Raw genomic sequence first — 15,078 nt, 5'->3', positions numbered from 1 at the left:
TTATTTGAACACAATATGTCCAAATATAAAAACATTTTTGATTGTACAGACAAAATTGCCATGGATATACAAAACCGGAAAGAAAAGAAGCTAATAAGAGACATCAAAGCGTATGCTTCTGGGTTAGCTTATCCTAAACACACACAAGTTTTGCCTAATTCATTTCGTAATCGGGAATCCATCAATGATGAGGAGAGCAATGGATACACTACACAAGACGAACAAGCCCCTTTAGGGCAGGACATCCTGAGGAGATCAACAAGGATACAAAATCAGGTGCAACAAGCAAATTACAGGCCACCGCGTTACAATCAAGGTCAGGGGCACCAAACCAGCAGTTTCAACACAACAGGCAACAAACGTACTGGAACTACAAGTAAATGGCTTATATCTTATTCGTGAAGGTACATGTATTACAAATTTACAAACGAGTGAGTTTACAGTACCGAATATAGCTCGAGTATTGGAAGCAAATAATGATTCACAAATTACTTGTGTGCTTGTGGAAAGTGAGGACAATGCGTTTTTTTGTCATAACAATGAGCATGTTTCAGAAATATTAAATGAAAAAGGTGATTTTACAGTTTTTAATTTTACTACGCAGTATTTTGATGAAACTATTGCTAATTTACTCTGTAAAGGTTTGAATTTTGTACCCACAAGATGTTCAAATCTAGTGGAAGTTATTTTAGATTTAAAAATGTTTGTGAGAAACTTGAATTTTCATTTGATGTTTAATAATAGGGCTGACAGCATTTTATTTATTTATTTATTTACATTTGTTGACCGGGAGTGTCCGAATGGACGTAGGTCCATTTTCAGCGGAGGCCCAGGGAGAAAAGTTCCACAGTTAAAATAAACAGACAGTAGTTACATTGGATTACATAGCGATTAACAATTTACATAGCAATTACTTACAACATATTTACCGATGAAGAACATAGTACATCAGTAGACAACTAGAATCTTTATCTGTGAAGTACATAACAGACATTAACAAATGTTACAAGAAGAAGTTCCTGCTGTATAATAATTACTGGCTTATGAGCATCTGAGCTTGCTATAATCAAGGTAGTTAGTGGAGTGGAAAGAAAAGTAGTGGTTGGATGGGGAGGGTGCTATTAGAGTGGGAGTTGCAAGGGCATAGCCAGCATGTTTTTAGGTGTGCTTTTAGTAAAGTTTTGAAGTGGGTGCATGATGGTATGGAGGTAATTGTGGGTGGGAGGGAGTTCCATAATTTGGCTATGGTGCACCAGCAGAGTTATTGGCTTTAGTGATCTGCAAGTGATTTTTGTTGCTGGATCTTAGTGGTCTGGTGGTGCAATAGGATTGGAGTAGATTCTGGAGGGATGGGACATTTAGTGGATGATTTACTAGTTTGTGGGCAAGTGAGAGTTGATACCATTGAAGGAGGTGAGGGAGTTCAAGCCAGCCCAGTTCAGCAAGTGAGAGACAGTGGTGACTACGGTAGGATGCCCCTGTGCCGAATTTGGCGATTTTGTTGTAGCAGGTCTCTAGCTTGTTTAAATCGCATTGCCTTAGGTTGGTATATATTGGACAGGCATAAAGTAGGGTGGAGATAAGGTGGGAATTTGCTATTAAAATCTTTGCTGCTTTGGTGAGAAGTTGGTTATTTCTGTATAGCGCTCCTAGTTTATTGCAGACTTTTTTTATGGTCAAGGATATGTGAATGCCAAATTTTAGTTTATTGTCTATTTCCACTCCTAGCAATTTGATGTGTTCAGTTGGGTATATAGTGGTGTTGTCTTTTGCTGTGATGTTAAAGTGAGAGTTGTTCTGAGTATGTTTGGTGGGTTGGAAGATGAGTAGTTTAGTTTTGTTTGGGTTGAGTATTAATTGGGCATCGGATAACCAAGTTTCAACGGAGGAAAAGGCTTCCTGTGTGACTTTTTGCAGTTTGGGTAGGTTTGAATTTACATTTTATTGCATAAAAAAGTTCATTTAACCCTCCCTTGGTGTACTGTTTGACAGTCTTTGAAAATATTTGTGAATATGATTTTCGAGCAAAATCTGTTGGGAAAGACAACATTGCTTCTAATATATCTAGTAATGAGAGAGAATTACTGCACAAGTTGGTTAACAACAATACAGTTCAGGATATGAAACCTGATAAAGGAAGGGGGTGGTATTAATGTCGAAACAAGACTATATTAATAGAATGAATGCTTTACTTTTAGATGATATAGTATATGAAGAAGTTTCTAGAAGATTTGTGAATGTTTTTTATCAAAAAATTAACATCATTTTACAGGACATGCAAGATCAAGATTTGATAGATGGTAGGCTTCTGGATTTTCTACATGTGAAATTTCCAAAAATTCCTTGCATCTTTGGTATTCTGAAGGTACATAAGGACAAGTTGGATCCCCCATGAGGCCTATAGTTAGTGCCACTGGATCAAAGACAGAATTTATGGGAACATATATAGATTTTACATTAAAAGATGTTTTCAAAAATGAGAAGCACATTTGCATTGATTCGTGGCATTTTTTAACAAAATTTAATGGCCTGGTATGTGATAGAAAAGTTATTTTTTAACTGTTGATGTGGTCAATTTGTATAACTTTATCCCACATGATATAGGGATAGAGTGATTTGAAGAATATTTATATGAAAGTTTGCTTTTTACTAACAATCAGGTGATTATTCTTCCACTTTGATGGAGGTTATGCTTAAGAATAATTTTATCTTTTTTGAAGGTCAGTATTTCCTCCAAAAAACAGGGGTGCCCATGGGGGCTATATGCGCCCCTGTTTTCACGAATATAGTGATGTTAATGTGGGAAAGGAAATACTTATTTAATTCTAGATTCACTGGCAAATGGATTTTATATTTACGATATATAGATGATTTTTTTTTTTGGACAGGGGACGAGATATATATACAGATTTTTAGTACATATATTAACAGTACCACTGACTTTTTAAAGTTCACATATACATTTGGTAATGATAGTATTAATTATTTAGATGTGACCATTAAAAAAGACAATACACACTTTATAAGTGATTTACACAGAAAACCAACATATAGTAATAGTTTGTTACATTTTAATAGCAATCACCCTATGCATGTCAAGAAAGGTGTAGTGAAAGGTCAACTTATAAGGTTAGCCCGTATGGTCACGAAGGATGAACAATTTTGAACTAGGTGCTACAAACTTTGTGATATGTTTCGAGCTCAAGATTATCCATTAGAATTAATAGAAAGCATGTTTAATGAAGTAAGCATTAAAAGAGAGAAAGGCATTATTATACCACTCTTAAATTATGGCAAGAATACATCAATGTTAGAGGGCTTACAACAAAATGTAAATAGTATAGATAATTCTGCCTCCCCTCCAGAGGACCTCTCCTTTGGGGAAACCCTTCACTCCCTCGGGCAACATTTTCAATGGGAATGTTAAGACTTCCCACAGTCAAAGAAACAACTTAGAGAGTTTCTGGACCTGCTCCAACACAGACCCCTGGCCATTCCACCTATTCTGGAAGTGGTGGATGATGTTTTCCATGAATCCAGCTTAGCCCCTGGTGCCCTGCCTCCTGCTCCAACTAAACCTGACAGGTACTGCAGAGTACTGGATTCTCATAAATACCTGTACAGGAATCCTGCTGCAGACCCTGAGGTCATTACACAGGGACCGAAAGGAGCTAAGACTAGTTCTGCTAAGAATCCTCTTCCTTCTGACAAATACTCCAGAGCTCTGGAGAGATGGGGTAAGAAAGTATACACCTTTACAACCTTAGCTATCAGAGCACTCAAATGTCAGTTTCATATGTTAAAATATCAACAACACACTTTGGAACAATTAAAACAGAAAATTGCTACCTCTCTTGATGGTGCCAACTCAAAAGAGCTGGCAGAATTATTACACTCGACTTGTCAACTGGCCAAACACTCATTACAATGTGGATATGATACCCTATAAGCCTCTAGCAGGGCAGCAGTGACAGGATCTGTTATTAGAAGACATGCATGGCTGAAGGAACAACCTCTCCCTGATCATGTCAAGTCCAAACCTATTGATGCACCCCTAGATAAGGAATGCCTGCTTGGGGAAAAAGCAGAAGATGTGCTTAAAAAGATGGAAGACAAAGCAAAATCTATGTAAACAGTAAAAGATTTCTTTCACATTCAACCTCCCAGATTCAGCAGGAAATTCTCCTCTAAGCACTGGTCCTTCAATGCACCTAGCAGACACGACCAAAGTAAGCCCCGCAGGGACAGGCCATCCAGGCCCCTATCCCAGGGCCAACAATGAAGCGAACAGTGGACTATTTCAGTCTCTAAAGCAGGGAGTTCTAAGCCAAGCTGCTACAGCAAGCACTCACAATGACTCTCCCTCCCCCCTCTGCCCTCCTTTCACTCATCAAAATCTAGGAGGAAGGCTCACCCTCTTCAAGGACAATTGAATCTCTATAACAAAGGACCAATGGGTCTTAAAAATAATTTCTCAGGGATGCAGATTCTCCTTCAGCGAACTCCCTATTCCAAGAGGGTACCCAGACTTCCCCTCAAACCATTGGGCAGGGGCAATAAAACAGGCCCAAACTCTAATATCCTGGGGGGAGAAGAACCTTTCCCTCCAGATCAAAAAGGAAAATGTTTTTATTCCAGACTATTCCTTGTTCCCAGAAAAGAGGGCACTTGGCGCCCCATCCTGGATCTATCCAAACTGAACACCTCCTTGATGGTCCCCAGATTCTAAATGCTAACCTTGCAGCAGCTCCTGCCTATGCTCACACAAAATGCCTGGCTTGTGACACTAGACCTAAAATATGCCTACCTCCACTTCCCCATCAGGGAATCGTGCAGAAAATTTCTGCGCTTCAGAGTAGACTATCAATACTTTCAGTTCTCTGCACTGCCCTTTGGATTATCTACTGTTCCCAGAGTATTCACCAAATGCTTGGCCCCAGCTATAGCATTTTGCAGACAGTGAAATATACAGATTTACCCTTTCCTGGACAACTACCTCATTCAGGCGGACTTCAACGGGAAGTTGCTCCAGGATATTCTCTTTGTCAAGTCACTCTTAACTTCCCTAGGGGTCACCATCAACAAGAAAAAAAATCAAAGCAAAATCCCACCAGGAAAATTGACACAGCAACCCAAATGGCTTTCATGTCCCCAGAAAAGAAGAGCTTCCTGCCTCTCTACTTCACCCAGCTGGCTTCCAGAAGTCACCTCACTGTGAGGAAGTTCCTGCAAGCCCTGGGATACATGGCATCTTGTCATCCTTCTCATCCCTCTTGCCAGGCTTCACACGAGAAAACTTCAGTAGTACTTAAAGAACCTTTGGTATCAGCACTCTCAATCCCTAAAGACCACTCTCCCTCTGAACTCTTGTATAAGGACTGAATTTCTCTGGTGGGCAGAAGCCTGTAACATGAACAAAGGTCTTCCTTTCATCCTCCGCCCTTCTGGCCAGACCATCACTACCGACGCCTCAGACATAGCTTGGGGCACTCACCTAGCAGGCAGGTGTACCCAAGACCTTTGGAATGCCCACCAACTTTACTTGCACATCAGCCAGAAAGAAATGATGGCAGTGCAAAAGGCTCTGACTTCCTTTCAACCCCATCTCAGGCCAGGGGTCCTCCTTATAAAAACAGGCAACACCACAGTAATGTGGTATATCAACAAGCAAGCAGAGGGGGCACCCAATCTTACCCCCTGTGCAGGTTAGCCATGAATCTCTGGCTTACAGCCACCTCCATGGGGCTACACCTAATTGCCCAATACTTACCAGGGATCAACAACACACTGGCAGATCACCTAAGCAGAAACTTTCTGGACCCCCATGAATGGCAACTCCACAGAGAAATCTTTCTGCAAATCACCCAGGAGTGGGGGACCCCAGAAGTGAACCTCTTTGACTCACACCTCAACCACCAGCTGCACAAGTTTTGTACCAGGGAGTATCACATCCTAGCATGGAAGGTGGATGCCTTGACCTTCCCCTGGAGCTCCCTCTTTGTGTACTCATACCCTCCTCTGCCCCTTATTCCCAAGGTTCTGATCAAAATAAGACAGGAGAGACCAAAGACCATCCTCATTGCTCCAGATTGGCCCAGACAGCATTGGTACCCCTTACTATTCAGTCTGACCTTACAGCCCCCAAAGCTGCTTCCCCAGAGGTCAGACCTCTTGACCCAGGAGGGGGGAGGTACTGCACCCAGACCTGCAGACTCTCAAGCTTTCAGCATGGCTTATACACTAAAAGCTAACAAGGAGTCCCTGTTAAGCAAACAGGTCCTGGACATCATCAAAAAGGCCAGAAGTCCCAGCTCAAGAAAATCATTTGCAGGAAAATGGAAAAGTTTCTGCTCCTGGAAACAATCAAATGGGAGCAGTACCTCCCAACCTTGCATCCCTCTCATCCTGGTTTACCTAGCAGAGTTGCTCAATAGTGGCCTCTCTTTCTCCTCTTTTAAAATCCTTGCCTCGGCCATCTTGGCTTATTATGATTCAGACCCACCCCTTCTCTGTCACCCTTTGATTAAGCAATTCGTCAGAGGGACTTCTAATATCAGGCATCCCAGAAGGCCTCCAATGCCACCCTGGGACTCTGAATTATGTGTTAGAGAAACTAACATTACCTCCTTTCGAACCTGTCGCTTCAACAGAATTGAAATACCTCTCTTGGAAGACTGCCTTCCTACTTAGCTATAACCTCAGCTAGAAGGGTCTCGGAACTTCAAGGTCTCATGGCTGTCGAGCCCTTCATAATTTTCCATGCAGACAGAGTATCCTTGAGGACTAACCCCTCATTTATGCCAAAGGTGGTATCTGATGTGACCCTTACCCAGGCCATACACCTTCCCACCTTCTTTTCCAACCCTCAACACAAGGGGGAAAGAATTCTACACTCACTAGACCTGCACAGACAACTCAGATATTATCTGGACCATATTAAGCCATTCAGAAAAACAGACCAGCTTCTTGTAAGCTTTGCTCCAGGAGCAGAGGGGAAGCCTCTCTCCAAACAAACCATTTCCAAATGGATTTCACATTGTATCCATTTTTGCTACAGACTACATGGGAAACCCATCCCTAAGTCTATCTGTACCCACTCTCCTAGGGCAACCTCCACTTCCACTGCCTTCCTTAGAGGAGTACCTACCAGGGACATCTTGGAAGCGGCCACCTGGACCTCTGTCCATACCTTTACAAAGCATTACCACTTACCTCTCTTTTCCAAGTCTAGGGCTGGGTTTGGCTCTGCAGTTCTGCAGGGCCTCCTGATCCATACCTAAGACTCAACCTATCCTTCCACCCTTTTCCTCAGCTTTGGGAATCCTCCCACAGGTGATGACTGCAACAGTGAAACATGAAGAACATAGTACACTTGTGTACACTTACCATAAATGTAGATGTTCGAGTATATTCACTGTTGCAGTCTTGGTTTCCCTCCCTCCATCCCTCATTTAACATCTTCCCCTAGGGGGACACAAGCTTCCCAACGTGGCTTTTAGCCACTAGGACCACTTCTCTCTTTTCCCTTGTGCTTCTGATGGGTTAGGGCAAGAAAAACAGATGTAATGATGTTGGCTGCCTTGCTTTATAGTACTGACGACCTGACATCAGACTACAGGCGACGGCAGCCGGCACACAAATACATTGACTCTGGTATTCGAGCCGACCGAGGGATACCACAGCAGGGATAACCCCACAGGTGATGACTGCAACAGTGAATACACTCAAGCATCTACATTTATGGTAAGTGTACACAACCGTACTTTCTTTGGATCTGATTGCTCATGCTGCTCGTCCTTCAGATCTGACAGGCTTGGCAGATCCACCTATAGTTACTGATGATACAGACTTGTCTGGATCCTCTAGGCATTTGTGCCATTCAGCCCTTATATGTTGGAGCTTTACTCCATATCACAGACCTAGATCCTTGGTGTCCAGGAAAGGGTCTCCAGCTAAGTCTACTCACTTCTCCACTTCCTCCAAGTCATCTAGGAGCATGTTACCTTCAGATATGGACAGAATGATGAGGAGCTTCCTAAAGGCCCAGATAAACTTGAGGCTTTTGACTTCACCAGCCCACCCGACTAGGAGTGCCTCTGCAATCCCAACTCTCCACTCTCCTTTTCTGACCCCAGGGCTTCAGAATCTTGGGACCCAAATACCCATGATCAGATCCCGATGATGTCAAGTATTCTCTTTTTCTCAACCCCGTCAGGGTCCCTGGCCTACTCCTTTGCCCTCAGGCCAGGGTGGGCCCTGTGCAGGAGTGGCCAGTGCCAGCTCTGTGGGGACAAGGTGGGGCCGGGCCCTTCAGACTGATCTCTTCCCCTTGGGCTTTGGCCCTTGATAGCTCCAGATTGGTATCATCCGGTGGTCATGGTGCTGTGTCAGGATCCATTCTTCCATTCTGGTGGGGGTTCACCCTCTGGGAATGAGGATAGGACCACTTCCAGTCCATCAGCCTTTCGGGTGGTAGAGAGGACCTTCTCCAGGACTGGAGCGACATCTTTCATCCCTCTGGATTCACCCCTGCCCCTCTCTACCTTGGGTGGTGAGGTCTCCTGTCTAAGGTCAGCCTTCTACTACTAGCCTTCATGGGGTTTCCTCCCCTCATGGGGTCCCCGCATCTTCCGAGTCCTATCCAGATCCCCCCACAGAGGGGGCACCTCATAAAAGAAAGTGCAAGAGGAAGCACTTGTACTCTCCCATGCAGTCCCTCACACAGGACACAGATCTCCATGAAGGAGATGGGTCCCCCAGATCTCCGCCTGACAATGTCTTCTTTAGGGACATCCTTGAGATCATGAGGCAAAAGGACAGATGGTCTCCCTAACCCCTGTCTTTGGAGGAGTCTGTGTTTCTGAAGGTGATCGGGATAGGCCCATCTACTTCCTGGGTGTCCCCCCCACTGACGAGTTGGTGGATCTTATCACCTGCAGGGTCTGGAAGGAACTCAACACTGTGGAACCAGTACCTAGGTGAGCCAACAAGTTCCTTAGCTTTCCCATGGACTAACCCTTTTGGAGCAAAGGACTTCCAGATGATGCCATGCCGCTTCTATCAAAAAGGAGCTGGCAGAGCAGAGCTCCAGAGCCCATCCCCCAAACAGGGAGCCTTGGGCGATTGACTGGCATGAGAAGCGTGTGTTTGCCTCAGCTACCTCTGGACTGAGGGCAATTAATTACCTGGCCCATTTCACCCACCTTCAAAGGGACTTAGTCAGAGAATTCTCCACTTCCCTTACAGAGTTGCTGCCGGAGGAGGACCTCAAGAAGGTCTCTCCCAAGCTCTCTTCTCTGATGTCCCTCGCTAATTCCTTGATGAGGCTAATTTCCAGTGCAGCAGAAGCTACTTCTTGAGTGGTAGGTACCGGCATAGCTATAAGGCGACATACTTGGTTACGACTATGCAGGTTTGCAGAGTCCTTCAAAGCATCTTTTACTAATGCTCCCTTTGACAGGTCCACCCTCTTTGGACCTTCTGCGAAAGAATCTAACCCATAGTGAACAGGAAGGGAAGACTTTGTGCATGGTTGGGATCAAGTTTTCTGGTCCTCAGAGATAATTTTCCATGACCCAATGAGGAACTAAGAAGATGTAATTCCAGAGGTCACAGTCTTCCTTCCAGGATGCTCCTGACAATTCCTCTTCCAGAGGCAGGGGGAGAGGATTCAATGGCAGATGCTAACCTAGAGGAAGGGGGGGGGGTACGCAAAATCAGGGCTCCAGGGAACCTTTTTGCTAGCAGCCTTTTCAGTGCTCCTTAAGTGTTACCTGACTGTCCTGCCCTGGAGGCAGTTGGAGGCCTTCTTTCCTTTCACCCACTAGCCTGGACGAACATCACCTCCAGGGGTTATTTCATTCCCTTTTTTCAACCCCCTCCTATACGAATGTATCTCCTTGATGTACAACCCCACCAAAGGGAGTTGGCCTTCAAGGAAGTTGTACAACTTCTTCAAAAAAGAGCCATCCAGGAGGTCCCAACAGGATTAAGAGGATCCGGAACTTACTCTCACTTCTTTTTAGTGCCAGAAAAGACTGGGGACCTGCATCCTATTCTGGATCTCAGAGAGTTCAATTTGTCGGTCAAGAAGGCCAAGTTCTAGATGGTCACTGTTCAATCCATTCTGCCTCTTTTACTCAAGGCAACTGGATGTGCTCAGTGGATCTCCAGAATGTCTACTATCACATCAAGATAGACAGGCATTCGACGAGACACCTTTGCTTCTGATTAAGGGCCAATTATTACCAGTTTAGAACCCTGCCCTTTGGACTCACCACAGCCCCCAGGTGTTAACCAGATGCATGGCAGTGGTGGCAGCTCACTTGAGTCTGCAGGGATTCCAGGTGTTTCCGTACCTCAACAATTTGCTCCTCACAGCTGCCACTAGACATTGACTGTCACATGCCATCCAATACATCCTCTTTTTGTTCAGCCAATTGGAGATTACATTGAATCTCTTGAAGTCCAGTTTGGTCCTGACACAAAAAGTAGAGTTCATTGGAGTCCAGCTAGACTCCATCTCAGAGACTGCAGCATTACCTTTTTGCACAGTACAGATGCTTCAGGAGCAGGTTATGCAAGTCTTAAATTGTTTGAATCCTCCAGTCCACTTGGTTCTTCAGACCCTAGGGTACATGGCCATGGCCATACAGCTTGTGCCACTAGCAAGGTACCATATGCGGGTTTTACAGTGGTCCCTGGCAGTTCAATGTTCTGTTCTGTCTCAATCTATGTCCATGTTCATAAAATTGACACCAGTGTCCAGATGGCATCTTCTTTGTTGGCTTCACTCTCAGGATCTCATTTTAGGCAGGCCCTTTTCACTCCCTCCGCCCAAGGCCACTGTGACCACGGACGCTTCCCTGTTGGGGTCAGGGAGGATTTCCAGGGGAGAACAGTTCAAGACACATGGTCCCCTGTAGAAACCAAATTCTGCATAAATGTCCTAGAGATGTGAGGAATCCTGCTAATGTTGCATGCCTTTCGAGATTGCCTTCTGCTGGGGATGATTGCATTTTAGACAGACAACATGGCAGTGGTCTGGTATATCAACAAACAGGGGGGATCAAGATCTTGCCCATTGTGCAGAGAGGACGTGAGAGTGTGGGAATCGCCGATGTCTTCCAGGCGCTTTCTTCTTGTAACACATTTATCCAGGGACTCCAACGTTTTGGCTGACAAACTCAGCAGAACCATATTGAGCCCTCACGAGTGGTCCCTCAATCCGATGGTGGTGAAGCAGATATTCAATCATTGGGGTCAACCATGCTGCAACCTCTTTGCCTCCCCAACCAACAACAAATGCAGAATGTATGCTGCCCTCGTCCTCCAACCTGGGGAGTCACAGAGGGATCCCCTCTATGCTTGCCCTCCTATCCCTCTTATCCCCAACTTTTTGCAGACAGTGCACCACCTGGGGACGTCCCTTATACTCATTGCCCCTGTCTGGCCTCTTCAGCCGTGATTTCTCTTCCTAAGGTCTCACCTGAAGTATCCCCTTGGATACTGGATCCCCTTCAGGACCTGATCTCCCATCCTTCAGGGCTCCCTCTTCCCTGTCTGCAGACCCTTCATCTGAATGCATGGTGTCTCCATTTCCAGTGATTTTGAAACAGTCCAGACTGGCTTCTACTATCAAGAATATTATCCTAGCCTTCCAAAAGCCTTCCACACCTATGAGCCTATGAACCTGAAAGGTTTATAGTAGCGAATGGAAAAGGTTTTCTATCTTGGCTAAGAGCAGGGATCTGGACCCCTTTTCTGCTTCAGTACCAGATATTCTCTTGTTCTTGTCTTCACTTTTTCAGGAAGGGGCAAGTTTTTCTTCTATTAAGCTTCAGTTGGCTGCACTTTCCAATTTTCATGAGAATAGCAAACCTACGTTCTCTTCTCAACTCTGTAAAGCCTTCGTGAAAGGCGTTTTCCTTCTAAGACCACCCATTAAGGATCCCTTGTCTTGGAATCTAACCTTAATGCTGCAGTATCTAACTCAGAGCCCATGTGAGCCTGCTAGCTCTTGTGATTTCATATTTTTGTCTTGGAAAATGGCCTTTCTAGTAGCCATAACTTTGGCTAAGATGGTGTCCGAGCTGCAAGCCCCTTCAATTGCTCCCCCGTATATGGTCTTTCACAAGGATAGTGTCTGTTAGAATGAATCCATCCTTTTTGCCTATGGTTTCCTCTGAATCCAATCTGAACCAATGTATTCAGTTACCAGTTTTCTTTCCCAATTATTCCAGTAAAGGAGAGTATAGCCTGCATACTTTGGATGTATACAGGCTATTGCATTTTATCTGCATAGGACTAAGGAGTTTTGCAGATCAGACCAGCATTTTGTGTCTTTTTCTCCAAAGAGACATGGCCTCCCCATTTCTAAAGTGAATATCTCTAAATGGATCTCCAGCTGTATTTCTGCAGTCTACGCCATCAAGCATCTTGTGGTTCTGGGAAAGGTTAGAGCTCATTCTACTAGGTCTGTGGCTACTTTTTCAGCTTTCATGGACAGACTCTCCATCAATGATATTTGTGCTGCTGCCACTTGGACTAATCCTCACACTTGTATATCTCATTACAAGCTCGATTATGTTTCCAGGAACAGGGCTTCCTTTGGTTCCACAGTGCTTCAACATGCCCTTCCTTGAGGCCTCCCAGGGTAGATTGTAGCTGAGGACTCTGACCCTACTGTGAGTAATAATGACATGGATAACATCAGATAAAGAGTTGTGTACTTACCATAACTTGACATCTGTGTTATCCTGTGTCATTATTCATCATATTTCCCTCCTGCCATCCCCCTTCCTTGTTGGATCTTTGTAGGAAGTTGATGTGTGTGTGGCTACTTCACTTTCTCCCTTTTGGGTCATAGCGATACTGATTATGTTATCAAACTCGATCTGAGGGTTAGAGGGCAGCAGGGGATTATGGGAGAGGGAGGAGCTTGAGCCTTGGATCGGTCTTACTTAAAGTTGTCAGCTTGGATCTGATATCAAATTCAAGACCCCACTGTGATGAATAATGACATAGGATAACACAGATGCCAAGTTATGGTAAGTACATAACTCTTTATTCTGACTATAACCTCTGTTAACTAATCTATTTACTATGTCCAGAGCCACCTCTTGAAATTTATCATCCTCTGAGCATAGAGATCTAATTCTATAGAATTTTAAGATTTAACCAAATATCTGGGTGTGCACTAAAAGAAAAAAGGGAATGTGTTAACTGAGATTTACTTCCTATACAAAACAGAATGGATCTTACTACAAGAAACATATATCAAAACGGGTCTAGGACTATTCATTGAAAGCACATTTCACTGAAACTCAAATGATTGTGCACAAATCACTGAAAGCTCAATTCACTGTAAACACAATTCACTGAAACACATTTCACTGAAAGTTGTATAAGGCCTTTTCCCCACTGTAGTGCAACTATTTCATAGATTTATTCACATGAAGATTGACACTATCCAACTTTTAGATTATGCGAAGGTATTGTAACCACTCAAGCTGTATATGCAAGATGATACAATATGGTGATGGGCTGTCTGTAAAGATTAGAGAGTATGCAGAATGTATGGTCTTCATTTGTATAACCTGTTTTAATTTATCTTATAGTAAATAAGAAGCAATATTTCCATAACTAGATTTTTGATAAAAAGATATGAGTGAAATAAGTTGCATCGCTGTCGTTTATCAAGTGTCACATGACTTTTTCAAATAATCTTTTTGTAATATTTTTTGTTAGTTGTTAAATTTGAGTATTGGGCATTGGAAAGAAGCAAAACTGAAAAATAAAGTAATTAAAAAATTATCAAACAGAGAAGGTAAGTATTTTAATCAAGTGATTGCTCACGTTCACTGGCTCTAATAAAAAAGGATAATAAAATGTGTAAATTTACTTTTTATAAACTATCCACGTAGTTCTCAGTATCAGAAATGAAAAGGTAAAATCTCATTTCTTTCAGTCACCTGTCGTGGTAGCAAATGAAACATGGTTTGATCTCCTTTCTGCAAATGAACACCTACTTGAAAGTGAGGTAAGAATTTTATTGTTCTAGTGTACTTCTTTGTATTGTACTTGGAGTTTAGAGAACATGGTTTATTTACACTTGTGACCAATGCTTTAAGTATTTCATCATACTTTCCAAGCTTCCCTTATACATGGAGTTAGGTAGTGTATCTAGTGCCATGTTGCTTTTACCTAAAATATTCCCCTATGCAGATGTTTCTAAAAGTACAGTGAACTTTATTCTCAGTGATGTCAGTGTAGAAATAGCATGGAGGTGTGTCTGTAGACTTTAATAGACACGTCACAAGCATGCACAGGAACTCATCCATTAAAGTCTATAGACGCACCTCTCACTCTCTCCCTATATTAATGTCAAATGTGGGTGCATCCTTAATAAAAAGTTTGCAAACCTTTTTTAAGCATCCACTCATATAATGTATGTACAGTAAAATTAAAAAAATTAGTCATGGCAATTCAAGATTCGGAGTGCTACAATGTGTGACAGAATACTACAGAAAGATGGGTTGTTTGGTAAGGGCATTAGCACCTGCTAAGACTCAAATCTTTACAGCCAGTGCTTGTGTTTACCATAATGATGGAAAACCATATGCAAACTAATGTATTTTCTAACACAAAAAGTACTATGGTAAGCGTACTACTCCACCACTCAGTATCAGAGCTTTAGAGCTATACATTAATAATATGGTGTATTCACTGTTCTTTTCTTATATTTATAATTAGCAGTGCATATTCACTATTATGTTTGCTTTTGTTGGAATGATCCTTCATTGTACTTCTTTTTCATTGTTATCTGGTTGAGCACATATAATAAGTGGCAAATAAGCAGTACCTGACTACAGTCTAGGTGGCAGGTAGACTGTTCTTCCCAAACTTCTTCAATTAACTAGCAGTATGCCGAACTTTATATAACCTAGGTGTCAGCTAAGAAACTAGTACAGTATACCCTACTCAGCAGTTAGATGGCAACTAGACTGCCTATCCTTCTGCATTCTAAGAGTTCTTCTTTAAGCCTAGGTGGCAGGTAGGCTGCATTTTCTTACAGTT

The 15,078-nt window shown here is 43.1% G+C and overlaps 1 protein-coding gene across 1 annotated transcript in view; it reads left to right on the top strand.

Moving 5' to 3' along the window:
• ADGB (androglobin) overlaps positions 1-15,078 on the top strand; it is a 4,124,629-nt gene that overhangs the window by 351,546 nt on the left and 3,758,005 nt on the right. Inside the window, exon 4 of the mRNA XM_044074542.1 lies at positions 13,970-14,041. Coding sequence (XP_043930477.1) covers positions 13,970-14,041 — 72 coding nt within the window. The remainder of the gene's footprint in view (positions 1-13,969; positions 14,042-15,078) is intronic.

This window comes from Protopterus annectens, chromosome 1.part0 (assembly GCF_019279795.1).
Source record: "Protopterus annectens isolate FY-2018-M chromosome 1.part0, PAN1.0, whole genome shotgun sequence".
Lineage (NCBI taxonomy): Eukaryota > Metazoa > Chordata > Ceratodontiformes > Protopteridae > Protopterus > Protopterus annectens.
This window is presented reverse-complemented; position numbering and strand designations above follow the sequence as displayed.